Source organism: Streptopelia decaocto (assembly GCF_964273445.1).
Source record: "Streptopelia decaocto genome assembly, chromosome: 2".
NCBI lineage: Eukaryota > Metazoa > Chordata > Aves > Columbiformes > Columbidae > Streptopelia > Streptopelia decaocto.
This window is the reverse complement of record NC_138655.1, coordinates 27836374-27860893: the sequence shown is the minus strand read 5'-3', so window position 1 is coordinate 27860893 and position 24520 is coordinate 27836374. Positions and strand designations below refer to the sequence as shown.

The 24520-nt window shown below is 36.4% G+C and overlaps 1 protein-coding gene across 1 annotated transcript in view; it reads right to left on the bottom strand.

Annotated features, from left to right (window-relative positions):
* MMP16 (matrix metallopeptidase 16) overlaps positions 1 to 24520 on the bottom strand; it is a 185789-nt gene that overhangs the window by 46503 nt on the left and 114766 nt on the right. Inside the window, exons 5-6 of the mRNA XM_082047058.1 lie at positions 11379 to 11540; positions 8502 to 8719 (exon numbers count right to left, since the gene is read on the bottom strand). Of these exons, the coding sequence (XP_081903184.1) occupies positions 8502 to 8719; positions 11379 to 11540 (380 nt within the window). The remainder of the gene's footprint in view (positions 1 to 8501; positions 8720 to 11378; positions 11541 to 24520) is intronic.

Below are 24520 nucleotides of genomic sequence, written 5' to 3'. Positions count from 1 at the left end.
ATCTGTATTTTTAATATCTTTCACTTATTTAATAGTGCTACGCAGAATTATAATTGTTGTATATTTCTTGCATTTGATAGTATGTAAAACTTGTGATTGAAAGGAGAATTAAGTTAAAGGTCAACTAGATTTCAGAACAACCTCTTGACATACTGTGAGAAAAAAGGAACAATTGTATTCAATGACTAAGAAAAATAGCAATTCTAAATACATAAGTAGCACCATATAAGCATGCTATCATTTGTTGGAGGATCCTGTGGATTATTCTTTTGGGGATCAAGAAAAGTTAGAATTCTTTTTTATTCAGTATCATTACAAGTATTTTCCTAAGAAGATACAAAGATTTGACCCACTCTATACTTTTACATTAAGAAAGTAACAAGAGATCTTCAGATTCCACCAGTTCCACTCTAGTTAAAAAAAAAAAAAAAAAAAAAAAAAAAGGGGGGAAAAAGCTTCTAAAGAATGACTAATACTTAGTCTCACATTTTCCAGTATTTATTAGATTAAAACTATATCAGAAATAAGATTTGTTAAGATTCACATTTAACTGTCCAAATCTTTATGAACATTGCCCCAAATCCTACTGCCATGTTTGTATATGGGTTCACAAAAGCACTTAAGTATTTCTGTTAACTCAGTCTGTCCATCCATTTTGAAAACTCCTGAAGTTTGAAGTAGCTTTCATTGATCTGCAAGGACTGTCTGGGGTAGGGAGTGCATTTTTTGGGTATTAATGGCTCGTGAGATGTCTCAGAGAGACACAACCAGGTCAGTCATTGAATAAAGTGTTTTACCCCAGTGCCTGACCCTCGAAAGGAGGGTAACTTCCTGTGAAAGGTGAGAGAGGGGAAGCAGACAGCAGAGGGTCTTTTGCACAGTGGGAAGGGGTGGACGCTTCCTCCCCTGCAGTCTCCTTGGTAGTGCTTTGTGAGCAGCAGCCACACACCCCAGTCTTCTCTGCCTGGCCTCTTCTTATGAGCTGAATACAGAAGTCACAAAACAGTCTCCTGACCAAATCTCACTAGCTATTGCCTGTGAGAGTCATGTCCCAAAAGAGATGATGGATCTAATGCTACTGGAAAATGAGTGGGTTAAATAGTAATATTTCAGTGGATTCACAGAATCACAGAATGGCTGAGGTTGGAAGGGATCTCTGGAGGTTTTGGGGGAGTATGAAGAAATACTCAATCCCTCCTTTGGAGGAAAGTGAAGAAAACACATAAATGTTTTGGGAGGCAATGACCTTTCAGTGCTTATATTTCAATTGCTACACAAAATCACAGAAGTGTGGAGGTTGGAAGGCACCTCTGGAGATTCAGCCCCCTCCTTTACTCAAAGCAGAGTCAACTACAGCCAGTTGACCCACTCTATGTCCAGTCAGCTTTGAGTATCACCAAAGATGGAGACTCCACAGCTTCTCTGGACAATCTGTTCCAGTGTTTATTCTGTAAGTGTTTACACTGAAAGAGTTTTTTATTACATTAAAATTGAATTTAAACAAAGCATTCTGTCTTCTTTTTCTTTCAGGGAAATGAAAATTCAGAAGGATATTAGTCTGTAAGGTCAAGGTGATACCTAAGCACAGCTGTCAAATCTACCTCTTCTCCCTAGACTGCATTGTAATGCACATCATCCCAACTTGCAGTATGGAGATAGTCAAGTAACAAGTACCATCATGTCATGCAAAAAATGCTATGAGCAGAAAGAACAATATGTGTTTTGCATGTGAGGGTTTATTTGGGTCAAGATGGTGTGAGCAATTACAAGCTAACAAGATGGTAACACCACTTGCAGTAGATGAAACACTTGTTCGGTACACTCTTGAGGGGTCCACAGTCAAAGATGCCAGGGTCTAAGGGATAGCTGCCCTTCTGAAAAATCTGAACCACATGCATAGTGGAACAGTTTGGCCTCAGAGGACAGACTGTATCTAATTAAAAGCATAGCACATATGATGGACATCAGAGGAGCTCAGTACCATCTGCTCTGCTACTGATCAAATCCTTCTACACCACATTGTTTGCCAATGAAAACATAGCCTTTTGGAAAAAAAATAGTACTCTTTCTTCTGACAAATCTAAAGTCCTGCTGAAGATACTGAGTCACACATCCTGCTAAGGTTGTGTTTTAATGGGCTAGTACATGAATAATAGGAATTTTATTAACCACATAGTACGGTTCAAGTTGCTCACAAGTTTCTTGCTCTTGTAAATAAAGCCCTAATAATATGATTTTTTAGAACTTTCTATACATAACATTTATATGTGTACAAATATACCTGTAGGTTAGTAGGTGCTAGATAACAAGTATAGCTATGACTGGCTTGTCACCTTTCAAATGGACATGAAACTACGTAAAATAAAGTCCAAGACAATTTTTCAAAAGATGAGAGGGTAGAAGGACTTTTTAACTGATCTATTCTGGTCCAATTATAACCCAGGTGATTATATTATTGTCTAAATTCCTCTGCAGCTGGATGGAATATACCACCTACTTTTCATACAGTGATGAACAGGCTGCTTTCCATTTTAAACCTGTGAAATGTGTTAGCTAAAACCCTTCTCTAGCTTAGAAGCACACTAAAAAGTTTAGGTAAAATTTGGAAAATATTTTTATCTCTGTCAGTAAAAGTATCCACTTATCTAAAATATACAAGCTATGACTTCTTAGTATTCCATCAATTCCTGCTTTTTTCCTTCTTGACACCCTACAATTTGGTTTTATGCCACAAAACATCCATTCTGTACATTTCTAATGGGCTTGGTCTACTGTGATACATCGAATCACCCATTAATTTTTTCTGCTTTACTCCTTCGTTTTCAACATATAACATTAGTTACCTGAATTAAAGCAGTCCTCCTCCCTGATGAGTTCAAAAATGGCAAATTCCATCAGATTGTTCTTCCTGACATAGTGATATAAAAGGCAGGGGGAAAAGAGTCCGCTCTCTGCAGACCTAGCTACTTCTGACCTCCTGTTCCCTGTCTTTTACAGTGAGATGTTAAGTGGCTTTCCCTCTCAGATCACAAAGTGTCTAATTCCACAGCATCCTCTGCTGAACTTTCCCAGGCTGCAGCTGTCAGCCCAGACATCCACAGCATCACACGACAAAAAACAGTTACACAAACAGGCCAAGAGAGCTTTGAAAAAATGTCTGGTTTCAAATACGGTGGAGTCAAGTCTCATACTGTAGCTGTTTCTTTGTCTCTACTTCTTATTATTAGGATTTCTCCTCCATCTCATGGATTTTTTATTAGACCTAGCAGTTCTGATTAAATAGCCAATGCCAAAATGCTTTAAAAATTCCTCATATGTTTACCACACATCAAGAAACAGTTTTTATTTTTTTTCCTTTGTGTTTAACAGCATGCTCTATATAAATACATAATTCTGAAAGGGATGTTAAATGGCATCTATACAGTTATGTATGAAAGAAACTGCAGTCTAAACTAATGCCAAGGGGTAATGACAGCCTAATTGGCTTGGCTTCTTTGGCACGTCATAAATGTTTTTACAATGGTTCTTAGCAGATGAAGAGTCAGAAAACAAATTTCTGCAAGTTGTAGAGAAATTACTATAAAATAGTAAAACACAGCCTGTTAAGGCCTTCCTAAAATTGGTTCCATATTCTACCATCTGTAATGTTAACATTTCAGAAGACATTTCTCTGAGCTGTAACTGCTATTTGTCTGACAGACAAGCCTATTCCTCTTACATTTATATTACATTTCAACAAACACCTTGCTATATGACAGCGGATAAAAATGCTGTTCAAGGCCTGAGTTAAATTTCCAACATGAATACTAAAAACATTATTGATTATATAAGATCCATTCATTTATTTCTTAAGCATTTAGCATTAAACAAAGCAAAGACCAGTGCAACTTCTATCAGATGTTTTTCCATGAGGCAAAAACCTGGGTCACATAAACAAAGAGCAGTGACCCATTCCTCTAACTTGCTGATCATGCAGGACAAGTTTCACACATTTAGCACTCTTCTAGATGAAGCCTGTTCAAAATCCTAAGTGTTTTGCTAGAATCTGCGAAACTTAAAAAGGACATTAAAAAAAAAAAAGGGATATTAACAGCAGTCACACAGATTGTTGAAGCAGAGCAAGAGGTAATTTTGTTGCCAAGGAACAATCAGCACACAGAATCACACACAAGCTATACGCGCCTCAAAAATAACAGAAGCAGCAACCATTGTTAATTATCTGCATCCTTTGAGGGATAATACATTCTGTGTAACCATTGGCTCCCTTCAACATTTTTTTAACTGTGTGAAAGATTCAGAAGGTGTTTACATAAGCACCTTTATTGATAGGACATCTTATATTACCTGTGAAATTGTTTTGCTACAGAAGACCGGAAAAGCAGTGTGAATTGCACAGAACACAGGAGGAAAGTAGAAATCTATGGTGTAAACTTCTTCACTAATGGATCTTTTCTGATGACCTTAGACAATTGCGTTCCTTTTCATGACGCAGTAGCCCTGGAGGTACTCTCTGGAGACTTTAAGGAGAAGACAGTATTGTCTGATACCACATATTGCTATATACAATGGCTGAGAGGTACTTCCATTAAAGGCAGACAGTGTCATGCCACTCTGCACAACTTTCCCAGAAAAGGAAGAACAATTTGTTTTTCTCCATTTTCGGCCATTTTCTGTGTCCCAGGGGAGTTCTAACTAAAGAGAGGGAGAAAATAACTAGAGAAAAGATTGGCAAGAGTGACAGCTAAATACTAATTGCATTCAGCATAAATACAGAAGCTAATTGAAATCTCAAGATAAAAACTTGGCACTCATGAATTTTGGCATAGAAATTTTTCTGTCCTGATGGTTTCTTATACCAATTCAAGCATGTATTAAATAAAACCAGTTACAAGAAAATGCATTCAATTAAGAAAGACTTCATACACTTTTAAAATACCAGTTATTGACAACTAAAACCAATAGTTACACTGCATTGATTTTAACTAACATTTTTTTTCTACAGCATACCATATCCCCAAGCCTTATGGCTAGCAGCGCATTTTAAGGGCATCTAATTTATGGAATTTAGGAAGAAGTCCTTTTGGGACAGAACATTTATATGACAGTAATCCATGTATATTTGATGAATTTATTTTTGATCTACCAAAGTCTAATTTATTTGGTGATCTTTGGGGAATCTTTAACAAGTTGGTTGCTTTACTTCCGTGTTTATGGTTCATGACAGATCAAGAACATTTCCTCTTTATTTAATTTCTATAACCCTACAATTTTTTATCAAGTCTTACTAAAATGGTTACTTTATTAAGGTGATGGCAAAACAATAAAAAGGGATGGATAAGTGTAAATTCCATTTTAAGTTTATTGTTATTGTTTTACCCTGGATATATCCATTTGAGAATGTCAGATAGTCTTAAAACCACAGACAAAACTCATCAATTTGACTGAACATAGAAATTGTTTCTAATATTCTGATACTCTTTAGTATACCTAATTCTCAACAACCAAGAGAAAACAATCTTCTCAAAATTAATATTGTTTGTAATCTACTACAAAAATCCACAGTGTATCTCAAACTGTTATCTTTCATGCTTCAGTTTAATGTTTAAATTAGAATTTAATTATTAAATGGGCTCACATTCTTCAGCTCTGTGGCTAAGTTCCCAAGCAATTTCAAGGACTATTTAAACAAATTGAGCTCCTGAGCTTGAGACTTGCCCACGAGATAAAAGAGTGCCTATTTTCAATTTGAAGTTGGTACATGGCATACATGCCATTCAGAAGGCAGTAAAATATGCCACTATACAATCATTACAGACCTGTGGATAAAGACAAAGAAAGAAAAGGATATCATTTGATTAGCTTCCAACTTTATTAATTTAACTCATCTGGGAACTATCCAGCAATAATTCTTCCAATGAAGGTAGTAATTCCTCTTTAATTGTTTCCACCTGGTACAGTACTGCCATCAATCCCCACTTTTTCTCCATCTCTGTTCCTGGCTCTGAGCCCATCACTCATGCCCTCCCAGTCTATCCTTGTACTAGCATTAAGGGGCAAGGGCAAATAGGTTTGTTTTTTGGTGTGTCAGAACACAGAAGCTCCAGCTTTGCTTCATCCACTGCTGGATGTTTTGCCTGTATTCAGCCCCTATTCCTGTTTACACCATCTAAAAATGAATTCCTGTCCTGCTCCCTCTAGAGTCTGACATGCTGAGCTTTTCATTATAACCTGCTCCCCTGAGATTCTGCAAAGCAAGCTGAAAATTACTAACAACTCCTGACTTTTCTAATTTTTTCTCCCCTTTCCTGCTCCTTTTGTACTCTGCCTCATACACCAAAAGTCACTCCCCTCTGCCAAAAAAAACCCACCTCAAATGAGTAATGAAACTCCTTTAGCAGACAAAAATCTTCAGTAGGAAATTAATGTACAAACCAGAAATTTAAGGCCTAGTAATCGAGCATTCAAAGACACTCAGACAACAAACTCAATATTTGTATACCTAAGGAAACTCTATTGCTCAATGTGCTAACCCAAGTCCTGACTTGTCAAGCTCCCAGGTACCCTGAGGAGAAATGGAGAACTGTGAGACCCTTAAATAAATTAATGTGGGCAAAGGCCATATCTTCCTTCCCTTTCCTTGCTTTTATGACTGCAACACCTTCATTTTGGTGAGGCAGACTCTAAACATTAAATCTGTAAACACTCTGTTACTGGTCATTTTTCCCCAGCAAAGTTTTACTGTGTTTCCTCATTAGGGTGTGGATCATGAATGGAGTTTTAATTTTGGAACACAAATGCAGTTTGCATACTAGTAAGTACAGTAGCTATATAGTAAATATGTAGTGTTAAGGCAGTAAGCAGTAAACGCTTTTGGAGAAAACCTAATTTTTATTTTCAATTAGAACGGGTAAGAGTGGTTAGTAATGGTAGTGAACCTGTTTATCCAGGAACACAGACTTGGCTAGACAGGAATTTTTGTATTAGTGAGATAGCATTTCACTATTTATCAATTTATGTCTAAAATAAATGAGAATATGTTCCATTGCTCTTGAGGTGGATAACATGAGATTGAAGTAGGCATTTTAATATCCTGTTTAATGTCAAGTTAGAAAATTAGATTCTTCCTTAACCTTTGAGTTTCAGTCATAAAAGACTGATGGTTCAGGACCTCCCAGTGTTTGAAAATATACCATCTATTTAAATGGAAAGGGCTGACAGCCGCAGGGCTGGCAAAATCCTTAGCTGCTTATGGGAGAAATATTTCCTGCTCATTGGGTTGTGAAGGTAGTTCAATAATTTTGAATGAATTCATGTAGAGCTATTGGTACATATTTTTTTTTGTATGCTAAATAAAGTGAAAAGCTGGGTAGCATTACTACTAAGATTTATCTGGAGTGATAGATTACATAAAAAGAAAACATATAAAGGAGAAATGGGTCCTATCAGAAAGGACATCAAAAGCCATTGAATTGGGAGCTTCATCTTTTGGGACAAATTCATTGCACTTTCCTGGTACTTACACTATTGCTGTACTGAAAAGTGTTATCTGTTCATGTGAAAGGCCCTTCTTCTCTACTTATAATGTTGAAGTTTAAAAGAATATCACATATTTACAAAACAAAGATCCAACACTTCCTATTGCTTAAGCAAATTGGACACACCAGTAGTTCAAAATAATAGATTATCCTGTTGCTTTTTTATGGAACATTTGCACAGCACTACCTCTCAACAAATTTGTTTAAGATTTAAGAGAGTGAAAAGTAATTACTCTGTAATTATTCTTCAACATTCAATGCCTTCTGAAACTATACTGCAGATCACCTCCTAACATAGCTTTGATGTCCATGAGACTTAGCGAAGTTCTTCTACCAAAAGATTGCATTTCAGTTTTATTTGTCTATTTTGATTTATTGTATATACCACACTTACCATCTCAGAGCAAGAAGATGAATGGAAATAAACAATGACACATTTGTAATAAGATTTTTGTGGCAAAGACCTTTACTTAGATATTGTGGTTTCAATGCAATCACAACACAATGACAAACTTCCTTTGGAAATTACAGATCTACTTGTAAAGTTAAAATTATAGTTCCATGAGGGGAAAAAAAAAAAAAGTGTTGAAGACACAAGATCTACTGTATGTCTGGATTTGGCCGTATTCCCAACAAAATCATTCCTATTATTCCTGACTTAATTTACACTTTTTATGTCTCCATAACATGCAGCATTTATTTACCCTTACATTTGGAGGCATTACGGTTTCTGCTGACATGGTCATTTTCCCGAAATAGAACATTACAGCAGTCCTCTGCTAGACGTTTAAGCCATGTGTATGTTTATTTTTTAATTTATTTCTTGAACTTTCTAACTGTGAGCAGACTGGGAAAGCGGAGTTATGATGAATGGGAGTTTGCTTTTAAAAACAAAAGAAAACAAAACAAAACAACAGTATAAATGTAGACATTTGATATAACATTGAAAAATTCACAGCCTCCTACCTTGAAAACAAACATTTCCCGGCGAAGAATAGCCAGAGTGTTGAAGTTCCCATCACAGATGTTAGGCTTGGCTCCAGGATAGGTAGGTTTGTCACCGTTGGGTTGCCGGGGAGGTTTAGGTTGCCTGTCATTCTTCCGTGGGTCTACTGGAGGGATTGAGCGATGTGGGGGCACTGTTGGCAGAGGTCTTGTTGGTGGTGGGATTCTGTCAGGAGGACCTTTAAAAATAGCAGCAGGATGCAATTTACATGCCCACCAGTGCACTCAAAGAAGAAATACACAACAAACACCTACTAATCAGTTCAAATCCATCAGTGGACAGGGAATAGAAAATGTTACCTAATGTACATTTTCTGTGCTGTTAAAGAGTATAATGAACGACTACCATAAAACCAATGCTCATTATCCAGGATTTTCCTTCTTTATTGGAGCACTGTTCCAATAAAACCTGCAAAGGATGCATACTCCACCATCATTTCAGATGAGAAATAATTCATAGCACCTATTTTCCCAAGTAAGCACCACAGAATCATTGCCTATGGTAAAAAAATAAAAGAAAACAAAAAAACCTATTCCTAATAAGATCATCAGCAGTGAATAGGTTTTCAACCCATATTTGTAACTTCCACTCATCAATTCACATGTGCATATACATGGCATTCTGGATATTTCCTAATGACCCAATTTGTAGGCCCAGTAATTAAAAGAATTGTTCTGAAGATAGATGGATTAAAAAGAACTAAAGTGAAAAACTAAAACTCTGTACAGTGTTTTTATAACATTTTTCTTCATTCAAATATATTTTCTGTCATAATATAAAGAGTTTGATGGCAAGTGAAATCACTATCACACTCGTAATTTTTGTATCTGAAAGTCAAAAGGCCATCCTAGACAGATACTGTTTATAACCCTAATGGAACTGAATGACTTGCAATGGGTGATAATAACTTTCTCTTTTTACCCATATTACTATGTTTACTTTTATTTTCCATGTTAAAAAAAAAAAAAAAAAAAGTTTCACTTGGATCAGTAAGATTTCTGGAAACACGATGAACACTTTGATTTTAATCATTCTATTTGGGAACCCCTCCAAGTCATTTAAATACACAGTCAATTTTGACTTTAAAAATAAATATCATTTACATGACCAGCTTCAGAAAAACTTTTGAGTAGTAAGACAACTCTAAAACTGCATAAATGGTGTTTGACTTTCTGAAACTTTTTCAAAAATTTATACTTTTTAAAGAACAAGATGGACTATGTAAGGAAATATTAAACTTGCCAAATAGTTGTCATACAATGTAATAAGGCATTCATTTAATTCACAGTTTTAAGGTTTGTGACATTTATAATTTACAGCTAATAATGGTGTTTTGAGGAATACTACAGACCAAAGTAATTAGTTTAATAGATGTGACATTTTTATTGAGGCATATGATTCCAAATCACCTCTTGATTTTAAAGGGAGCAAAGGAATCAGTTTGCAGTAGCTCATGTTGGAAAGTTTTTAACCCCAAACCAAAGTTTTCATATGCCATTTGGTGGTGATGTCAGATACTACTTCCCAGGGGTAACACATTTCTCCTAATGTATAGTCCACAGCTGTTAGAGCTTAGCAGCTAGTTTTCAGCAAAGTATTCTTGTCTAGCCCATAAGTCTAGACTACCGACTTATGAGGTCGTGAGAAACAACCTTCCTTGCAGCTAATCACACAGGAAAAAAAAACAACAACCAAACAAAACTTGATCAGTCAATCATTTTGTAATTGCTATTTTTGCTTTATGAAAAAATATATCAGTGCTTGTTACTATAATATTTTAAAATACCCTTTAATATAAAACACCATGGAGGCTGCAGAGTTTCTAGTTTGCAGTACAATAATTCTACACGATTGTAATTGTCCTTTCTAGCAGTAAAGATAAACAAGAAATGGCCCTGATAATATTCATTATAAACCTGACTCTCAAAACTTTAAAATGAAAATAATACTGAATCAAATACAGAATTAATTGGGGAATATTAAACAAGTTATTTCCAGATGATATGTACTGGATAAATAGCATTAACATACAGATATCACAGATTTTTCACTGTAGGAGAAAATATATATTTATATTTTTAAAGAAAAAAAAACATACTATTTAACAGAATCAAAGTGTTTAAAAGCAAGAACAAAATCATATCTTTGGAAATGTCAGGAACAGTCATATGGGAGCTAATGTTACATTCAACCCATAATCAGAACATTTTTTTATTTCAATTACCTTGCCTTGTCAGATTGAATTCAATACATGCAAAATTTATTTACATCAAATGTGTCTTTTATATTAGGGCACAAAAACCCTAACCAAACAATTTACAGAAGTGGGCCTTTTTTCCTCTAGGTAGCTCAAAGTCTTGGGCTGGTAATAACATTCTTTTCAGATCAATTTGCTACATTAATCACAAGAAAGGGTTTTTCTGGGACCACAAATTTTGTATACCCAGGGAATTGTTTAGAATTTTAACTGATAAATTGAGAAGCAATCAATTTGTCCAGTTACATGAGCTTGGACTATTGTGGAAATCAGCTCCTTATGATTTTTAACCTGCATTTCTTAATATTTTCATAGTTTGGAGTCCTTTTGCAGATATTTTCTGTATGACTTTTTAAAACATTTAAAATTTCTATTCCAGATGAGTGCAAATTTGAATGCAAGATGTTAACAGTGAGAAAAAAAGTAAAAGAGCATCATCAAAATCTTTGGCCTACTCACAAGAAGGCCTTCAGCACAACAATACACTGACAAATTCTTTTGGAGAGGTGGTATGGACAGAAGGACTTCAAGTGTATTCTAAAGTGAAAAAATTATGTTACTTAATTAGAGCATGACATACCGTATATCTTCTGGATGCCCTGTAAATCATCATTAGGTAGTTTGAAGTTGTCAGTTTCCATATACTGGTAAAATGGAGCCATGATTGCAGTGGGATCATTAGAGTGCTCCAAGCCCAGAGCATGTCCCAGTTCATGCACTGCAACTAGAAACAGATCATTTCCTATGAAGAGAGGAAAGGGAAAAAAGACCTTTGAAACCATACGTATAGTAACAGAAATAACAGAAGTGGAGGACTCTGCATTTGAAAGATATTTTCACTGAATTTGAATTCTACAAGGTAATGTTCAATAATGAATCATAAAGATAATGTGGCAGCAAAGGCACTTTTCCATTATTGTTACTCATATGATCCTTTTGCACATATCATAATCCTTATCTTTTTTAACTGATGTGCATGCTTAGTGTGGGGTTCAAGTGTCATAACTCAGGTCTAGGCTTGTGCACAATTTGCGACTTGAAGCTGATGCTGTAGTGTACCTGAATAAAAATGCTTGCATCAACACATGGTTCCAAAAGGAAAATATCACTGCTGTGTGGTAAACTTCACAAATTGAGGACTACGTACTTAGGATAAACCCTATGGGGAACTTAGTCATCCAAGTGCCTGTAAACAGACCCCTGCTGATTATTTGTAGATGTTGTCCACTTCTGAATAATCATAACTGAAATCCTAAGGAGGAAAATGTGGGTGTCACACTATCCTTCTCAAAATAGGATGCCCTTATTTATGTCATTGTCTAATTCCCTTATAAGTGTAGTTGCTTACTTAAGTATTATAACTTCTCCATTTTTTTAGGTCTAAAAAATAAACCAACAGACTTATGTTATAGACTGATATAAATTTTGTTATTCCCTTATGAAAATAATATTTTCATTTTTTATTACAGGGTAGTGAACACAAGTAGAAATTTTCACAGCAGAAGTATGGCACAACAAGCAAAGCACACATAAACACAAGTCAAAGCCAATTGGATTATTTTTATAAAAAAATCAGAGCTGGACCTCTATGGTATTCATTTTGTCTATTTTTATTAATCTGAAGCTTAGTTCCGCTTACTTTCTATGAGCTTTTTGCACAGATTCTGTGTGTAGTCAACTTGTCGTACAATAAGACTTTGGAAAAATGTTTTACATTAGGAGAAAGATTCTGATTGCTTGGAGAGGGTCACATCCAGGATATTGCCCATTTTCACCACCAACGCATGGGAAAAATCATCCTCCAGAAGTGTGTTCCTGTCCCACTGACAAGAGAAGTATTCTAGATTAGCAGCTTATGCTGAACATCTAACTTTTAGACATCTGGACTCAAGTGAAACAGATGCCACCTACAGTAGGTAGCTTCTTGTTGAAATAATGGAAGGCCTATACTGTGGTCTAATATATTAGAACAAGAAAATGCTCGTTGGTAACTCATCCTATATTCTGTGAATTCTTTGGAAACAAACAATTATTTTCCACTGCTAGCACTTGATCTGAAACTCTAAGTACTATTACAATACTGAGTAATAATATTAAAAAGTTAAACTTAGCAAAAAAGTTTACATATATATAGGCACATAACTTTATGTACATACTTAAGAGCATTTCAATTTTTCAAGTATTTCTTACTATTGACACATAGAAATAAGCTTTCTCCCAAGTATATATGAAAGGGGAAACACTTGGCAGTAGATGTCTTCATGAAGCATGGAGCCATGCTGATGTTTGTAAAATAAATGTTTGATTGAAAGTGTGGAAACAGTCACAACTAAAACTATGTGCTTAGTTGACAGAATCTTTTCATGTCTTTCTGATTCTTAATCCCAGAAATATGAAAGCTAAATGCTCTTGCTCTTTTATACAGTACAGTTGTAAAGAAAAATCATGTCTCTCAAAAATTAATATGACATAATGAGCTTTCAGAAATTAGAAGAGTTTATCCTATAATTTATAATTATATTATTTCCAGATGAAATATTTTCATGACAATATTTTTTCTTGGATGTGGTTCTTTTTATAGTAAAGCAGATTCTCAATGGGCTGTCGTAACAGGTTTGATAAACTTGACTGCCCTGGTGACGAATGCTTTTGATATCTGAATCTGCCCTTCTAAACAGAGTCAAAGCTGATCTTGACATTATCTCATATGAATGAGCTACAGCTTCTGTAGCTAACCTCAGCATTGGAAGTGATGCACAGGAGCAACTCTATAAAGGTTTTCATTCTGCACTCATAATGGAATAATTAATATCATTTTTAAAAATGATAGGCTTAAGATAGAAAGACATGAAGGTGGAAGATATTACTGTACTATCACTACTGTACTGTGACATGTCTTACCATTTTTCAATGCTTTTCTGTGTTTTATGAAAGTTAGAGTTCTAACCCAGGTTTATTAGAATGAAGTATTTATTTGGCTGACATTAACTCATATTTAAGATGCAACTTTATTTTGCTTCTCAGACCTTGTGAAAGGCAAATTTGCCTCCTAGACTTGAGCTTCCTACATCACAACTAAAAACATCAACCAGTCTAGGTCCTGTATTAATGATCATACTAATGAGTTGACCACAGTATTTACTGAAACATTTTCAGATGGTTATAAATCAATAATATCTGATTGTATCACCATTATTAGGCTTGTCAGTATCAGTAGACCAAAAAGAGCTTCACATGTTGTATTCAACTTCTACTGTTTGAGGTAGAACAGAACAGAACAGAACAGAATAGGACTGTTTCAGTTGGAAGGGACCAACAATGATCATTTACTCCAACTGCCTGGCCAGTTCAGGGCTGACCAAGTTAAAGCATGTTGTTAAAGGCATTGTCCAAATGCCACTTAAACACTCACAGGCTTGCGGCATCGACCACTTCTCTGTAAGAAGCCTGTTCCAGTGTTTGCCCACCCTCTCTGTAAATAAATCCTTCCTAATATCAAGCCTGAACCTTCCCTGATGCAGCTTTGAACCATTCCCACACGTCCTATCACTGCATACCAGGGAGAAGAGCTCAGCAACTCCCTCTCCACATCCCTTCCTCAGGAAGCTGTAGAGAGCAATGAGCTCTCCTCTCAGCCTTCTCTTCTCCAGACTAGACAAGCCCCAAGTCCTTAGCTGTTGCTCACAGGACATGCCTTCCATCCTCATTGCCAGCTTTGTTGCCCTCCTCTGGATGTGTTCAAGGACCTTCACATCCTTCTTAAATTGTGTGGCCCAGAACTGCACACAGTACTCAAGGTGAGGCTGCTCCAATGCTGAATATGGTGGGATAATCACCTCTTTTGACCGGCCGGTCATACAGTGTTTGATGCACCCAAAGACGTGATTTGAACCTCTGGGCTGCCAGGGCTCACTGCTGACTTATGTTGGGCCACTGTCAACCAGCACCCTCAGATCCCTTTCTGCTGGGCTGCTCTCCAGCCACTCCTCTCCCAATTTATATAAGATACTGGCATTACTCCATCCTAGGTACAGAATCAATCATTTCGACTCGTTAAATTTCATTCTATTAGTCATTGCCCAATGGCAGTTGTAGGAAGTCCAGGAAATGAGCTTGTTACACTTTCTAAAATTTTAAGAAACTGAAGTTATTAAACAGTCTTGGAAGAATCTACTGCTTCTTTCTACTTGTGCCAGTTATACAACGTATGAAGAATCAATACATCCTTTAGTTATCAGTCTTCACTGGGTCCTCATAAAGATCTCCAGGAACTCCCATATTTTGTTCCATGTTGACCTTGAAAGGAGCTGTATTACATAGGGAAGGGGAAATAACTAAAACACAGTCATCTGCTGGCATATCTTTCTTCTGAGATCACAGACAATGAGCATATGGTAGAGTGCTACCAAAGTAGTACTTCTAAATGACAGTGGAACTATGTCAGACAACAGGTATTATGCAAGAGGTCACTGTTTCTTTCTATGTCATTCTCCCCCTGCCTTTTGGGTAAGGATGATTATGGGGAGGGGGGGGTGGGGGGGTGGGGGGTGGAATCAGCCAAAGTCCAAAAGGGAAAAAGGCAAAAGGACCATGAAAAGAAGTTTCTAGCTCCTGCAATGCAACTTGTAGCCATCAGGGAAGCTACTAAATGTGGTAAAGATAGAGTAGTCCATGAAGCGAATTAATAAGTGGGGAAGAGAGAAGGTCACAGGCAAGAGCTGGAAGAATAATATTCTTGCCTGAGGTGACAGTGATTAAACAGGGAACATATTTTCTACTTACAGTCAAATAGTCCCATTATTCATAACAATTTCCATCAAGAGTCATGATTGTCTCCAGGGCATCCTGAATTTAAACTGACCCAAATAACTTAGTGCAGTTGAAACTGAGGTTTAAACCAGTTCAAGATGTGTTGTGTGAGACCAATGCAGGTAGGACTTACTACTGTCGTAGTTTCCATCTTTTTTCTTTTGCATACAATTAGATTTCTCCAATTGAGCAACAATTACTCAGTCTCTTTTTGCTTTGAGGAGCAGACTTGCCTGGAGCATCTCAATTTTATTGTAACTAGCTACTGAGGATGCAGAAGGATAACCCTGAGTGCTCGCTCTTTCTCTCCAGGCTGCACAGAAGTGTACAAGGTTCCTAGTAGGCCAACTTCAGTTCCTTGGCCAGTGGTCAGGTGAAGGTGTGTAAAGGCAAGTGAACATTAATACCTGCTCAGGTTAACTGTGTTATAGTGCTGACACTGGATATCATTTTAAAAAATATTTTCAGTATCCACCACTGAAGGAAAGAGTACCAAATGATTCTACATTTCAGTATACGTTACTTAAGCAGAAACATATATTTCAGTCCACTTGGCAAAATGACGCACCATTGCAAAACTTTAACAAGTCATGAGTAACTATGAGTAAAAGAGTTAAACTATGTATGACTATGATAAATTTTAAACTAAAAGTTGCCACCGAAGGATATACGATGGTGAATATTCATTGTGATAGTCACAGTTACATCTTGTTATATTTATCGATAGGGTAGTAGAGAAATATTTCAAAATATTTCACAAGTCAAAAACTTGTGTATCTCTGTTCTTGTGTTCCCCATCTGCATGGAGATGTGGAATAGAATGGATATAAGCTCAAAAAGATGGTGATTGTTTTCCTTATTTTATCACAGGTTTGATTTCACAAGGAAAAAACAAATAGATACTCTGTGTAGAGAACTAAGACAAAATGATTATTTTTATACTGACAGTTTCCTCTGAGGCTATAAACTATTTTAGGCACTAAATCTGCCTGACTTTACAATCACTGCCCAAACTCCAGAATATAAATATGTATTAATATATCAAATATTCAACAGCCAGTTCTGTGCTGTATGGGAAAGTCTTTCTTTGTAGCTAATATATACACTATTTTTCATGCCTACAAATAAATAAAGCTAATGTGTTTGTCCACAACAAGCTATTAAGAAACCCTAGTTCTGAAGACATTAATTCCTGTTATAAATGGTTTGTAAGCTTAATTTGTAAAAGTAATACTCTAATGGCATAGCAAGCCTTAGATTCATCACTTGGCCATCTTTTTGATGCAGCACTAAATGACACCACAGGGCATGTCACTTGGTTCTTCTCCTTGGCACATGACAGTAACTTCTACAATACATTTTAAGCTCAAGAGTTATACATCTTTTAAATGCCACGTGACCTCAATTTTGAAATGTTTCCAATCCAGAGAAAACCAAAAAATCTAGAAACTGAATTTCAAGTGAGAAACAAAATGGAAAACTACAAAAATGCTTTATACATGGGCATATATTGTTTCTTCCAAAGATTATGGTACCTCTTTTTTCACGTGATGTAGATAAATGATTTCAGATTAAATCCCTATGAATCTGAAATGTAAACCTGTACAAGAAAGACTTCTATTACAGCCCTATTATCAAAAAACAACTGAAAGTTTACCATTAATCAGAAAATATATGTTTCCCATGAACCTGTGTCTGATGATTTACAGTTTACATTTCCATTATTCTGTTCATTCCTACCATTGACTCACCAAACCAATGCTGCTAATCCCAGCTGGCTGGAATGCTGCAAATTTTAGAGTAAGATTCTTAATCTACATAGCATACAGAAAGAAAAAGAAAACAAAAAGATAATAAAGGTTTTCTCTCTTTGTTATTATTATTCTTTCCAGACAGAATTTTGAACTTGCTATTTCAACAGTCAATGACAAAAGAAGATTCTTTCTCTCTCTGACCTTACTGCAATACAGTGGAATTGAGCATATACATTATGTATGCACTTACATAAACACCATGTATGCATATATATGCTATACAGAGAGAATATATAGACTTAAATAGAAATCATAGGCACATATATATGTATTTGCAAACAGGAATGGAGGTATGAGCAGATTGTTTACAAAGTATGTAGTAATACATTCCATGTAAAATTTAGTATACCTACACCCCCATGTCTATATTTTTGAAAAACAATTCTATTTAAAACAGACCAACAGATTAGTGTGAAATTTAAACTTGCTTGCTTTAAATTTGACAAGGGGATATTCCTATAGTGCAAGACTGTCTTCAGGTGACTCAGATCTTTGCTGAGATTTGTTAGGGACATGTGAGTTTAGAGGGGTGTATTCTAATGGTTCTGCATATTGCGGGCACAATTTAGATGAAATCAGGAGCCTGATAAATAACATATTTGAAAAGAGTCCACATTCTTTTATAATATGGATCAGCCTTTACTTTAGAATGCAAGGACATGCAAAAGGAAAGAATTTCTGCCTTACTACTTACTTTCACTACCAAGTATATGCTACAACTTTCTAGTAAATTGCTTTATGTATTTTCCTTAATGCATTCTTAATATTTTTTTCTAAGAAAGTATGGGCATAAGGATATTTCAACCTTGTTTCTCACAGTCTTAATCACTAGTACTGAAAAATTTCACAAACTATTCTAACTAGACAATCAATACCAACTTGTCCAGAAGTGAGAACAGAAGCAACTGGATGTGATCCTAGGTGAGGTAAAGAAGACAAGAGAGCTTGCTGTTTCCCAAAAGGGTGTAAATGTGATGGTGCCTGTTTCTTCTGCAAATATAATGCTTATGGATCTCTTTCATGCTTCGAGGAAACCTTGCTGTAACAATGAACCTAAGAAACTATGAAAAACTGCATTTATGGTAAATGTCTATCTCCTGGTATTAACTTCTCTTTAGCTCCTGGAATTAACTTCTTCATTGCTCAGGTTAACTACTGAATTAATATACTCTTCTCAAATGGCATTTGAATTCTATTAGCAATAAAGACATATTGATTAACAGACTGAAAAGTTTTATTTTGGGTATTTTCATGGTCATCTTTATGTGACAATTATTTTAAATTAATCACATTAAAACTATAATGAAATTTTGCATTTTGTTAGAAAACATCTTGATAAATTAATCTCAGCAAGCTCACACCAGTAAAAATATTTGAAAATACAGTGGTCATTCTCGTAACATCACAAATTACTAGGTTGCCAAATAAATTTTATGCTATTTTTCCCGTAGTCTCAATGCAACCACAAATACTGCAAATACTGTAGCAGCCTTATCTATTTATACTCTTTCCTGTATTCTCTTTGTTGCTGTTTTTAGTTGTTGCTGTGGGAACAATAAGCTGGAGAAGTATTTAAAACTCCTTTCTGAAGGCTGTGAGAATGAACATGTGCTGGGATCAAAGATTTGGATATGTGGATGAAAAGAGCATGTGTCACACAATTCTCAGCTATCCTCCATGGTCCTGTCCTTGAGGGTCATTCATGTGAAGGAAATGGACATCTTTCTGCCACTCGTGAGTAAGTGCCAGGCTGGGTGAGAATAAAAGGACGTTAATTATGCATGAGTCCATATTAAAATCAATCCTTGCCTTTGACAAAATAAACATATGTTTTGTCTTTAAGCCACTCAACTAAAACGCTGGCATGTTAACACTGTGACTGCTTTTGTTTTGAAGCGATGATTTTTTTTTTTTTCTTCATTTCCCCTAATGTTTTGTGTTTCCTACTATAAAGAGAAATATGTGTAATTACTAGAAGGAAGGTCAAAGTCACTCTGCCAGTATTCACAATAGATGTAACTTGCCATGGGGCAGAAATCTGGAAGGGTCCTACAGATCACTGAAATCCCCACAATAGAATTACATTCAATTAAATTTATGTGTAAATCTTGTGTTGGCTCTCTGTAGAGATAAATTTTTTCCCTGTGTCAGTTAAAATACTGAGAGTAATTATATTACACGCTAACTTAACTCACACTAAAGCCATCAAAACCAGGTTATTATTCTTACATTATAATTGTATCTGCTTAACACGTACATATGGCTTTAAGATTTTTTTAAAGATAAAGTAACATATTGCTGTATATATATTTGGGAATTTTATATGAACAGTTCTTCTCCCTTCACTGTTAATTTGCTTGTTTAATTCCTATTAAGAAAAAAATGTCAAGATAGAGTTGCCTACTCTTTTTTTTTTTTCTTAGACTGGTGATAAAAGAAGTGGGAATTTTGAATCCTGACTGCCAAAGTGATTGGGAGAAGAAAAAAGTCATTAAAAGTTCTCTGATCTGAAAAGAAGTTATGTTTTCTAAGAAGTCTGCAGACTTCAAAGGGAGACCTGATCCAAGTGTGTATCATATTCTAAGTGGAGGCAACTTCAAACTGGGGATCATATATATGGAGAAAGTGACAGAAAGACAAATCTGCTCTTTTGGTTTTACTTTGATATAATTTACTCAAGTGAAATGCTCTGATCTGTTGAATAAATCTGCTACTATTAGTGACTATATCCATAGAGCTGTTTGTTTCACTCCAGCTAGAAGAACACTGCGAGCCTCTCTAGCACTCAGAGAACACTGTCTGTTGCGCACTAGTGACTCTTGGCACTTGTTGGCATGAAGATGGCTCATCAGCCGCAGTGGAGGGGCAGCCTCCAGGATGGAAGATTGCAGAGGGCAGGGCAAAGGGTGCTGGAGAGCCTGACATGTTTGGGCAGGTAAGCCATCCTTCTGGGGCCCCAGCTGAGAGAAGCCAAGGCAAGAGGATGCTGAGAGAGGAAGATGAAGGAGGGGGTAAGCTTGCCCTGCCAAAGTGCAGGAGAGCTTGGACACAGGAATGTTAGCCAGGGCAGAGGTCAGTCCTGTCACACTTTCTCTTCTGTGAGTTAGGAGCTCGAAAGGATCCCAGCCTGGAGGGACAGCCACCGGCACAGAAAGGGAGAAGGAACAATGCCAGAGGTCCCATGTCTGATGGCTCTCAAACCAGACCTTCCCACTGGAAAGCAGGGAGCTGAGTGCCCCATCCCACACTCAGGCAGGTCTGGGGCCATTATCTCTCCACCTCTGTCAGTCACCATGGCTGGCCCTGTCAGTAACATAAGAGATGACAAAAAGCACAGATCGATTGTTGGTATACATTGTGCTTGCTAGATCTTCCTGAAAATCAGGACCTAATATTTTTACTGCTTCTGCTAGCACTGCTGGCTGGAGTACAGCTAGCAACATAAATCCCATGTCACTACCATATCTTTGGTTTCCTGAATAGTCAGTGATAATCCCATTTCCTCTTCCTTACACTGTGGCAGTTCCTAAACTGCATCATAAGAAAGGAGCTATGTATGATTCTTAGAAAATGAAAACTAAAAGTATCTTTACACAATACTACAATATCATGTTACCAACTATGCATTCAAAATGTAAGTGGTGCAATCCATTTATGAATTACTATATTTCGACCAATAAGAGAGTGTCTGTCCTGCCAAACATCCCTGTAGAGGATAGCCTACACCAGTAATTACCTTTTCTGTTATTACCAGTATTTACTATACTGGTATACTGGTATACTATACTATATTACCAGTAATTACTTAACTGTTCCCAAACTGCCATCTTTGCTGCTTTGGGCCTCAGTTGATGCTATTATTTGGAAGCACTTATCACTTCATTTCTCCTCTAATCTGAAACTGCACGATTCACCATCGGTGGTGGAAGTCATCTAGCTGCAGAAAACTGCAACACAAATGCTTGTACCCACAACTTTCACAGCCAGGGATGAGAAACAGGTATTTCAGGATATGATTCAACTAGTTTATTTTGGACATCTACTTCAGGATGTCACAAATCTTACCCAGAAAGTCAATATATCTCTCCTCAAACTCTAAAGGGAATCGATGAGATTAACTCAGATATGAACTTCAACATTTGGTCAGATTAATTCCACCCTCTCAAGTCTTCTGGCTTCTGACTTGGGTCTTTTTGTTTAAGTCAGTGGCAAAACATCAGTTATAAAAGTACAGGATATGGACTTAAGTGGTATATGTAAAAAACCAGGAAGCATTCATCATTGACTTGAACTAGAGACCTGTCCACTGCAACAAGACATTTTGCACAAAAAAGTTATTTTGATTTGGCTGGTTCTTTTTGATCTTTCTGTTTTCACTTTTTTCCCAACCCGATGTTTTCACTGTAGGTGTTTCCAGGTACTGGGATTAGCTCCTCAGCACTTTTTGAAACTCAAGCCACTTAGGAAGGAGTCTAAATATAGATTAAAAGCATCTTGGCCTTGAGAACATATGGTTTGAGCATTTTGAAGTGAAGAATTGTCAGAATAAAGCACAAATTATTCTCTAGGCTTAAGAACACAGATATTGTAGAAAATATTTCGTTAATTAGTCATATATTATTCTTTAAGAACTCAAATATATTATTACCTTATACTTTTGCAAAAAGAATCCAGTAAAATTTCTGCCTAATAGATAAATAAATATGTAACTACTGTAAAATTCTTATCTTATTCTCTCTAGGAAACCATGACGACATCCATAGTAATTAGAAACATGCTTTTTCAGATTCTGTTTGCCTCTGAAAAGGCAGGGGAAAGGAGGGAGCAACACAGTAATAATATTCCATAGAACATCTTTGGGAAAAGTCAGAATTCCTAAAGCTGCTGCCTTGGTGAAAAAGTCTCCATGACGCAGTCCTAGCAGCAAACAGAGACTCGAAGATCTCTGGATCACATGAGAGTTGGAGTGCTAAGCCTGGTGCCTGCTTTAAATGACAGAAATACTACTTTCTCTTTAAAGAGACAATTTGAGGATCACAGCTTCTCTTCCCTAAATTACTACTACTACTAGCAGATCAAACTGAAAAGAAAACAAAGTTCCTTTTCAAGCCATAATTCATTAGGTGATATTTTAGTTGTGAATGAATTTCAACTTATTTGCAATAATAAATGTGATTTTACCTTTTTTTTTTTTTTTCAACCCAACATGTTAGAGAATATGGCTTTTCACAAGCTCTCCATAGCAAATAATCTTTCAAGAACCTGAAATTCAGTCTCTGGTGTGAAATCTCAGAGGTCACAAGGAAGCTTCTTTATTATTAGCATTAGTTTTATTAGTATTATTTTTATATCATGCATTTTAAAGAAATATTGCCTTTTTGTAAGATGATGGAGAACACGTATAAAAAGATGCATAGACGATAAGAAAAAGAAACCAGTGGAATACGTTCTTTCCTTTATTTTCCCCTTCTCTATGACTTTCTGTCATGAACAAGAGTTATATGAAGCTCTCTCAGATTCAGGACTCAAAATCCGCTAAGCTTCTTTCTAAGAGGAGGAAAGGCTAAGGTAGGAGCTAGATTTATTTATTTGTTGTGTGTGAGGTGTCGCTTTTTTTTTTTCCTTGTCATTCCCACACAGTAACCATGTGTGAGGGGTTCTGGAGCCATAAAAACAATCATGAAAGGGCTGGCCCACATTTTATGTATACACTCATTCAAAATACATCTGTTTGCCTGAGGAGAATAACCTTCCCAATGCTCTCTCTAGTCTAGCCTCCTGCCAGTTGGGAGGAATACAAAAAAAAACCCACCCAAAAAACCCCAAACTACCAAAAAAACTCTAACACTCTTAATTTTAACTTATTGATAATTTTAACAAAGATTTTTTAATTAAACTTCCTCATACTCAGTACTCTTCATACAAGTGCCTAGTGCCTGATCAAGTTTAACCAGTTTGGGAAGAGAAACTTGTCTTCATTGATGTCTGAACAGTTGTTTAAGATAAAGACATATTTGTAGAAAAAAAAACAAAAAAGCAGTAATTTTTCTGCCAATTTAGGTGCAATGGTTGCCAAAACTGTCTGCAAAGTTTCATTCTGTCTTTCAGCTAGATGTTTCCCTGGCAGCAAAGCTGATGTAACAGACAATGTGAACTTCCCTCATTTATTTCCATGCAAAGTCAGCCAACTTCATTTTAATGCTTTTCATTTGCAGTTTAAGATAGGCTGGCCAACAGCAAACTGAAGCAGATGGCAAATACAAGCAGTTTGTTCTACTGGCCTTGGTATGTGGGAAATAACCTCCAGTTAAAGTTTGAATGGATAACTGAGTTTGCACTTTCCCTAACTACTCCATATAGGCTTGCAATGATCTATGTTCACCCACACCATGACAGAAGCAATATGTGACTTAATGGCTCAGGTGACACTGCCTTTTTTGGTTTACAGCCTGCATCACGACCATCTCTGTTTGGCAATTAAGTCACAGCGTAAATACCACCTTCCTTCTGTAGACACAAAAAGCACAATGTAAGATGTGCATTTCCACTACTTAAATAAAAAATATCATAAAGTCCATGTTCTTGATGTATTCCTCAGCCTCCTGTTCAGTTTGCATAATAGTGCATTTCACAATTTAAGACGAAGAAGGAAGCTGAGAGCATGATATTGCACACTGAGAGCCCCTGGGATGGACTAGAAGCAGTCAGCTAAACACACACCTAGAACATTGGGCTGGATTCATCTACAAGACTGCCTTCACTGACTGCCAGTGTTTAACAGACTTCCCTTTTAATGACATGTCAATGAAGTCCTTTTCTCGAAGCCAAAAGGGTGCTCCATGAAAGCAAAACAACTCCCCAAAACCAACAACAACAACAACAGCAACAACAACAACAACAGGTCTTTACCTTGCCAACAGTTAGTATTTTCCATCATCTGTCTTCCAGACAGTAAATGGAATCTAGCAGACAGATCTTCTCTGTATATATATATCTGTATAGTCCTATGTCTAATAACAGAGTCCTCACAAGCCAGCTAGGGACATGTGTTTATCTTTTAATCATTTTCCATCTCTTCAAGAACTGAAAGGGACCTTTC